Source organism: Dromiciops gliroides, chromosome 3 (assembly GCF_019393635.1).
Source record: "Dromiciops gliroides isolate mDroGli1 chromosome 3, mDroGli1.pri, whole genome shotgun sequence".
Lineage (NCBI taxonomy): Eukaryota > Metazoa > Chordata > Mammalia > Microbiotheria > Microbiotheriidae > Dromiciops > Dromiciops gliroides.
The window spans coordinates 177,933,799-177,943,223 of record NC_057863.1 but is presented as its reverse complement, the minus strand read 5'-3'; the positions used below and the strand labels follow the sequence as shown (position 1 = coordinate 177,943,223).

Genomic DNA, 9,425 nt, shown 5'->3' with positions numbered 1-9,425 from the left:
GGCGATGAACTTTGGACCCCGCACCTCCCTCCTGCCACTGCTCTCCTGCTTCCTCGTCAGACCCGGCTCCAGCGGGAACTGGGGGGGCTGCGGAGGCCGCTGCGGTGCGTGAGAACACTTTTCACCCGGACAGGACTTAGCGTGCCGGCCGGTGCTGCCCAGCAGCCAGCCCAGAGCAGGGAGCCTCCTCTCCCGTCCTAGCCGGTGCTCTCCTCTCCTCCCACCCCCGCCCCGTCCCTGCCCCACCTTGGGACGCTGCGCCCGGACCACAGCCCCGCAATCGCTCGGGATGGAGCCCTCGCCGCGGTCTCCGCCGCCTTCCATGGAAACGGGGCGCAGGGAGGACGAGGCATCGCAGGCGGCCAGGGAGCGGATCCCCAGGTATCTGCGGTGGGTCCGGGGCTTCTCCGGCTCTGGCCTTTCTGGGCGTCCCCGGAGAGGGAGGGCACAACCCCCCGGCCGGACTTGGGGGTTGCAGGCGTGCGCTGGAAGGTGGCATGAGCGAGGAAAAAGGGGGCTGTGCTGGCACAGACCGCCAACCCTCTTTGGGATGCGATGTGCTGCCTTGGGTGTATTCTTTCGAAGGCCGTTTTTTAGTGAGCCCCCGCCCCCAAGGAGAGGGAGAGGGAGAGGGACACAGACACAGACACCGACAGAGACAGAGAGGAGTAAGCCACAACCGCCTGGCAGAGTTGTGATCCTTATGTTTATAATCAGTTCACTTGGCAGAAGCCTCCCTTTCCGTTGGCAGAACGATCATTTCCAGCACCACAGGGGTTTGTTCTAGGGGCCCACACGTGCTGCCGTCCCCCCACTCAATAGGGTAAGACTGGGACCAGAGTTGGGCTGGAAATCCCTCTAGCTGGGGCTCGACCTATTCTGGTGGCGGTGGTCTCCTTGTTTTGAGAAGTAGGGAGAGAAGACATTCATTCAATCTCCTAAGAGAGCCGCATTTGATAGTTATTCGTTCGTTTCTGAAAACTATAGACTTTTGGAGCAGGATGGGGATCTTAAGGTCACCCTTCATTTAAAAAAAATGAGGAAACTGAGGCCTAGGGACTTGCCAAGATCACAGAAGCTAATCCAGATATGACTCATAGGAATAATAAGAATAGTTACCATTTATAGAACCCTTTAAGGTTTGCAAATTGTTTTTTATTAATATTATCTCATTTTATCCTCACAACAACCCTGGGAAGGAAGTAGGTGGTAGTATTATCCCATTTTACAGGTGAGGAAACTGAGCCAGAGAGAAATTAAGTGACTTGCTCAGGGTCACACAGCTGGTGTCTCAGGCTAGATTTGAATGTAAATCTGAGTCCCAGTGCTCCCCCTTGTACAGGGGACATCTCTTGTAGTCTCAGCTCTGTTCCCAAACTCAGCCCTGCTCTACTACTTCATATCGTTTTTCCTCAGTCAAAAATAATTAAACATTAAGTATTGGCATATCATAAAACATTCTGTGTCTTTTTTCGTCCACATGGCCTTGTGGTGGTGTTACCCTTGTTAGGGCAGATGGCTTGCCTGTAAAAACAGAGGATTAGTTTCAGTTTAATATAAAAAAAGCTTCAGATTTTGTGTCTGGGTTTCAAACATACTGGAGTTAACAATAAAATCATTCCTATTAAAAAGAAACAGGGTGATTCAACGTTTTTATTCTCCATATCCAAGGTATCCAAGTGTGTAGGCACTTATCCCTCTCAAATGGGTGTCTATGTCTGCTTTCAGCTTCCTGCTTTGATAGTACAGTTTTGAGCTAGGCTTAATGAAGTTAGCAGCTGTCATTTTTATATTTTAAATGATCATTATTATTCAATTCCACAAGCATTCATAAAGGGTACAAAGACAAAAATACCATCAAGAAGCTTTTATGGGGATGGAAGGGAATGAGACAGCACTTATACAGAGAAGAAAATGCAAAGTATTTACAAAGTTAATTGAAATTGTTTCCTAATATCAGGATCGATCCATATGGATTTGAAAGGCCTGCAGATTTTGATTATGCCTCTTATGAAGAATTTTTTTCCACCTATTTGAGGATACTAACTACAAGAGCAATCAAGTGGTCAAAGCTTTTGAAGGGAAAAAGTAGTGTCCAGAAAAGTATGAAAGGTGAGTTGTGTACACCAACATAAGTTCATTCATATTCTCATCAAGTGCTATTTTAAAATGGACAAACTTCGTTGTCTAGCAACTTCAGTGAAGTTGATATGCATTGAACTTTTTGGCTTAGATATTTTTAGGGCTATGCAGTTGAACTTAGATGCTACAAGGCAACCATCCAGCCTGAGAACTTTAATTATCCAAATAGTAAGAGGAGGAGGAGGGGGGAAACACCTTTGTCTTTCCCAGAGGAAATTCAGTGGCATTCTGGCATTTAGGTAGGATTTCTGTGGGATAGAGAATAGAGGTGAATAGAGATTGTTTTGTCTAAGTTGTTGAAGCTTCAAAGCTTTAAACTAGATCAAGTCTTTTGAATTGATTATTGGACTGCTTTTGCTTTCTCCACTGAGGTGGTCATCCTTGTTACCAGGAAAACCTGATACAGGTTTTGTGCATTTTTGCATCATTCTTTCCAGCCACAGAAGGGGAGAGAATGGAAGGGGGAAAAAGGATCAAGGATTTAGAAGCAATCAATCAAGAAACATTTATTAAGTACCTACTATGGGCCAGTCATTCAGTTATATTTGACTCTGGGTGACCTGGTCTAGGGTTTTCTTGGTAAAGATAGTGGCATAGTTTACCATTTCCTTCCTCAGTGGATTAAGGCAAACAGAGGTTAAGTGACTTGTTCAGGGTCATGTAGCTAGTGAGTGTCTGAGGCCTGATTTGAACTTGGGTCTTCTTGACTTCAGACCCATTGCTCTATCCAGTGATTGCTGTCTCCTGCTAGGCTACAATAATGATGTGCCAAGCATTGTAAAATGCTAGAACTGGAAGGCACCTATGGTATAGTAGAAGAGTCCTGAACTCATGATCAGGAGAGAACTAGGTTCAAATTCTACCTTGACACTTAGCAAGTGAGCAGGGTCTATAAGTCTTATTTTCCTCCTCTGTCAGATGGGCATAGTAACAGCCAAAGTATCTCCTCCCTCATAAGGATCAAACGAAATTTTCAAATCTCAAAACAATATATAAATGTCAGCTCTTATTATCCCATAGGAACACTCCCTCCACTAAATCAAATTGCAAAATGTCTGTTTTAAAAATTAATATGACGTTTATGTGCTTTGTTAAAGTTTGCAAAGTTATTTACATCCGTTATCTCATTTGAGCCTCATAGCAACCCTTCAAGGTGCATACTGCAGTTATTATTATTTCTATTTTATATATGAGGTCATTTGAAGCTGAGGGAACATAAATGACTTTCTCATGGTCACACAGCTAGGAAGTGTCAAAGACAGGAATAGAACCCAGGCCCTTCTCACTCCAAGACCAGCACTCTAGGTTCTACCTCTTGGTTGCCTTAACCAATTCAAAGTGATCTAACTAATAAGTGACAGAAGCCTAGGACTAATGCCAGGGCCTCTGATTCTTAAGTCAGTGTCCTTTCCCTCTTGCATCTCATTGTTTATTTATTTTAAGATCCTGCCTGTTTTATCCATTGATATTTCTGCCCTTTTTGTTGTCCTTTTGAATACTGTATTTAATCTTGTTTTTCAGTTGGGTTTTCTTTTTCTTGTATGACAAGGTGGATAGCATAAGCAGATCAATAGAGATTACATATGAAAAACAAAATTGTTATGCTTGGGACTAATTATGAATGCATAAACCCCATGAATTTTCCACCTTTGGTTTTCTAGGTTAACTTCAGTATAATCAGTTTTATGTCATCCTAAGGTGAAAGTCTGCGTGGGACTGAATAATACATGTTTATTCCAGAAATTGGTAATCAAATGGATAATTTTTAAGAACTGTGGCACTGAATTTTAATATGCACACACTTGAAATTCTTATTCATACACACAGATCACCTTGTCCCATTCTTTAACTCCTCACTATTTTTGGCCCTTCCTTCTTTATGTTCTTTTCCCCTCTGGAGATTCACCTGTGCTTAAAAAAATTCTTTGTGATTTTCTTATCATCTTCATTATTTCCCCTATCATCATGTCTTCAGGTTTAAATAAGGATAGACTTAATTTCTCCCTCCCAGCTCTTGCTCTATTCATAAATATTACCCACAAATATGCTCTTTTAGCATAAGCAGAATATGCATTAGTCATTTGGTATCACAATTAAATATTTCTTGGTTTTCCTTTCCTCTAACCTAATATCTAAAGAGGGGAGTAATTTTAAATTTTTTTCAAATGAAGATGCACCTTCTTTCTTTCTCTCACCCTACCCCTAAATTAGGAAAGCAAAACAAAACAAAAGAAAACAAAAACCCTCCTGTTATAAACATATTCAAGCAAAACAAATTCCCACATTGACCATGTCAAAGAAAAAATATGTTTCATCTCAAGAAATGCGTAACCTGTTTGGTCATGAGTCCTCTGGGATCATGGGTCATTGTGTTGATTAGAATCCATAAGTCTTTTAAAGGTAATTGTCTTTACTTTATTATTGTTACATAAATTGTTCACCTGGTTCTCACTTTACTCTTCATCAGTTCTTACAAGCCTTCTAGGTTTCTCTGAAACCATGAAGGGGGGGAAGAGGGGGAAAAGGGGGAGGAAGAGAGGGGGACATTCACTTAGGATCAGTGACGAGGGAAGAAGTAACTAATAAAGCAACACCTTCAAATCCAGTAAGCTAAAAAAAACAAAACAAAACAAAAGCAAAACAAAGGGGGCAGCTAGGTGGTGCAGTGGATAAAGTACTAACCCTGGATTCAGGAGGACCTGAGTTCAAATCGGACCTCAGACACTTGACACTTACTAGCTGTGTGACCCTGGGCAAGTCATTTAACCCTCATTGCCCTGAAAAAAAACAAAACAAAAAACAAATCCAGTAAGCTTATGGGGCCTCTTTACCTTTTGGTTGATTTTTAACCTTATCTCTCACTTTGATACAATTTCATTAGTGGAAGGTAGATTTCTGTAAGAGAATAGATGGCGAAACCTGAATAACATTCTAGCTTCTCAGGTTCTTAATAGTATAGCTAACTTTTTTTTCTGAGAATCTTGTGAATTTCCAGAATGCTTTACATACTAATACACAAATGGAATTGCAAGAGCATTCTTAAAAGTATGAAAATAAGAAATTCTAGAGATTTACTCACTCTTCCAATTATCTGTGCTACTACTCAGCCCTTTTGATGTAGATAATTGAAAGCTGATTGTATAGGGCATCTGGCATCTGTTTCTTCAGCCATTTGAATTGGGTCTGTCATAATACTCCAAGTGATAATTTTTGATCCACTAAAAAACTAATGCAGCATTTGGGGAAGAACAAGAATCTGGATGGGAAATTAAATAATTTAATTCTCATCTGCAGAAATAGATCTACATTATGAATTTAAATAGGATACTTGCTACCAAAAGATTCCAGAAATGATCTTAATTCTATCCTATAATGTGTATAGTAAGTTATGATAAATGGAAACAGGTTGTAAAATTAGGCAGATGGTATCCTATAGGATCCCTAACCTTTTTGTATACATGTACCTTTTTTAAATATCAAGAAACTCCCACATTCATATACTATTAACATCTTTTGATATTAAGCAGTTAAGTGACTTATATAGGATCACAGCCAGTATTTGTCAGAGTCAAGACTTGGCTTGAATCTAAGCCTTCCTGACTCCAAGACCAATCTTCTATCCACTATTCTATGCTCCTCTCATGCGTGTGTGTGTGTGTGTGTGTGTGTGTGTGTGTGTACACACACACACACACACACACATATATATATATATATATATATAGTTTTTGAGTCATTTTGGTCACTTCCAACTCTTTGTGATCCTATTTGGGATTTTTTTGGCAGAGATATTGGAATGATTTGCCATTTCCTTCTCTAGCTCATTTTATAGATGAAGAAACTGAGGTAAACAAAGTTAAGTGACTTGCCATGGGTCATGCAACTAAAAAATTGTCTGCAGCTGGATTTAAACTAAGTTCTTCCTGACTCCAGGTCTGGTACTCTATCCATGGTGTCATCTAGCTGCTCATTGCTGTGGGCATATACATATATGTATATTGTGGGCATACTTCACATAGGGTACCTGATTAATAGCAGATAAAGTAGAGAGTTAACATGACTGTTCTAAAATATATACATACATTTCCATTATACATCCACAGGGATATGTATATATAATTGAAATATATTTACATGTTGATATATATATATGTGTGTGATTATGTGTATGTATATATGTATATAGGCATATGTACATATATATGTGGACAGCTAGGTGGTAAAAGTGGATGGAGCACTGGACTTGGAATCAGGAAGACCCATCTTCATTAGTTTAAATCTGGCCTCAGATATTTAATTAGCTATGTGACCCTGGACAAGTCTTTTAATCCTCTTTGCCTCAGTTTCCTCATCTATAAAATGAGCTGGAGAAGGAAATGGAAAACCACTCCAATATCTTTGCAAAGAAGATCCTAAAAGGGGTCAAGAAGAGTCAGACATGAATGAAACAATAAGAATGATGAACACATAAACAGCACAACTCGGCATACCAAATAAAAGGCACAATAAGTAATGAAAATTCAGCAAGGTTTTCTTACTTGATCCTACTTTATTTCTGGCATCAGGAAGCCAGTCCAGTATAAACAAGACATGTTAGTTTTATTCCTGAGATTCATAAATCCATTTCTGACCTCATAATATATGTAAAGTTTTTAGCACAGTGCCTAAAAACGGTGGTTAGGTGGATAAAGCACCGGCCCTGGATTCAGGAGTACCTGAGTTCAAATCCGGCCTTAGACACTTGACATATACTAGCTATGTGACCCTGGGCAAGTCACTTAACCCCCATTGCCCTGCAAAAAAAAAAAAGCCTTTAATTAATAGTGGGTGCTTAACACATACAGATTTGTCCTTCCTTTTCCCCTTGTGATCTTTAGAAAGTTCAATAACTCATTTCAGCAGTTATTGAACATATATTATGTGTTAGACTCTGTGCTGTATGCCAAAGATACAAAGACAAAAATTAAATACCTCTTGCCTTCAAGGAGCTTACATTTTACTGGGGGGATGCTACATGGGAAATATAAAGTAATTTCAGGAGGAGCAAGTACTAACAGTTGCTTAATTTCTATTTCCTATCCTAACATCTATACAGTGGGGGAAATTAGATATTTGTATATCTACCCCATACATGTTATGGGAAAATTAATGGTTAACATAAGGAGTAGAAAATAAAACAGAAAATTATTTTGGCCTATATTAATAGTGCCCATGAAATTTTAATGGGTTATTTTTTTACTTTGAAAAAATTCACTGATTATAAATAGTTGTGCGTTTTTTTCAATGATTATATATAAAAACAGGACTTTATAACTTTGTTAAAGGGATATAAAATAGTTACATTAGTTTAGTTAGAACATAGAGCTCCTTTGCAAGGCAAGTCAATGTCCTCAAAATAACAATGTTGTACACTGAGGCTTGGACATAATTTGAATGTCAGCTGCACAGTGTCCCTTTTGTTCTAAAGTGACTTAATGAAAAATAGGTTGGCTCAAGTTTCTTCAAACCCACTTTCTTCTGTGTTTATATAGTTATTAGAAATTGTAGTAGTTTCACTTTTTCACATTTTTCATTCATAGAAAGCACTTTCTATAGAATTAATTAGATTTAGTTTTTGGTGGAAAACAAAGCAGTATTTGAGTGAATACTCCCATACTTGTGCTAAATATTACCCATGAGACAAATATTTGAAACAGGATAAAGAATGTGCCAAAACAAATGGAAATTTAGCAAAATAAATTTTGCCTGAAAGGAAGAATTGTTTTTCCTTCTCAGATTTTACACTGATTTCTAGGCATATGCCATTACCCTTCTGAAATAAAAGTTTCTTCTGGAGAAAGCTCTTCCTTAGTTTCTTTTGTCCCCAACTTTCTAAAAGCCTATTTAAAATGAATAGTCTAGGGGCAGCTAGGTGGCGTAGTGGATAAAGCACCGGCCTTGGATTCAGGAGTACCTGAGTTCAAATCTGGCCTCAGACACTTGACACTTACTAGCTGTGTGACCCTGGGCAAGTCACTTAACCCCCACTGCCCTGTAAAAAAAAAAAAATTAAAATGAGTAGTCTATATAGTTGAGGCAATATGTAATAAACTCACTTGATGATGCCATTTAGGAAACAGTTTCTGTGTAAGCTTTTTTCCTTTTAAATCTTTGTACCAACATTATTTTTTTTCCCTTTTGCATGAGAACCTCTCTTACTTGAAAATGGGTATTTGACATTAACCCAATAATACAGATTTTTGGTATGTGTGCTTTTTGGGAGAGTTTGGGACAATCACCAAAACTAAAATTGAGGAACCAAAAGATTTATTATTATTCCCATACAAAACAAAAAATTTAATATTATTCCCCTACAAATGAAATATAAATTTGCTCCGTAGAAAGAACATTGGATTCAGAACTGATATGGTATAAAAATCTTAACTCCTGCCTATGTGAGCCTCAGCAAGCCTAGGCTTTACTTCTCTGGGTCTTCACCTGCACAATTAGAGAGTTGGATCAGTTGGGCCTTCTTCCATCTCTAAATCCTTTTAAGTCTTTAGGTGAGGTTCTCTATCAAAGAAGACTGATTTAGAGCAACCAATTAATCAAAAAATTCTCCCCCACCCCGGAGCACTGGGGGTTAAGTGACTTGCCCAGGGTCACACAGCTAGTAAGTGTCAAGTGTCTGAGGCCAGACTTGAACTCAGATCCTTTTGAATCCAGGGCTGGTGCTTTATCCACTGTGCCACCTAGGTTCCCCCAATAAATGTTTATTAAGTGAGTCCTATGTGCCAGGCACAGTGTGCCAGGCCTTGGAATCAGAGAATGTTAGACCTAGAAAAGACTTTGGACCATACATATTGCCACTTGGGCATTTATTGAGGATGTACTCTGTAGAAAATACTATTGACAATGCCCGAGGTAAGAATAAAAAAAAAGAAGTAAAATCCTGGTCCCTGATCCTATAGAAGTAAAAGTGCCTTCAAGTTATAATGGAAACAAAACTTGGGAAAATAACTTGAATTCAAATCCCATTTCTGCTTCTTAATTTCTGTGTGACCCTGTTTCCTACTCTCTAAAATGAGTAAGTTGGACTAGGTCCTTCGCAACTCTAAATTCTGTGAACTTGTGTTTTATATAGGGTGTCCCCAAAGTCTTAATGTGGTTTGCCAATGCTTAAAACCCTGTGTATGAGAACAGTTACAAAGCAACACATCAGTTGCATATATCTATAAATTGAATATGTTAAGTGATAAAGCCACCCAGAGTGATGTAATAATTGATTGGGATTAATAAGCTAG

The 9,425-nt window shown here is 39.0% G+C and overlaps 1 protein-coding gene across 1 annotated transcript in view; it reads left to right on the top strand.

The window, feature by feature from the left end:
• The first annotated feature begins 254 nt into the window (after window positions 1-254).
• GRTP1 (growth hormone regulated TBC protein 1) overlaps window positions 255-9,425 on the top strand; it is a 68,885-nt gene continuing 59,714 nt past the window's right edge. Inside the window, exons 1-2 of the mRNA XM_043999210.1 lie at window positions 255-381; window positions 1,961-2,112. Coding sequence (XP_043855145.1) covers window positions 290-381; window positions 1,961-2,112 — 244 coding nt within the window. The 5' untranslated portion in view covers window positions 255-289. The remainder of the gene's footprint in view (window positions 382-1,960; window positions 2,113-9,425) is intronic.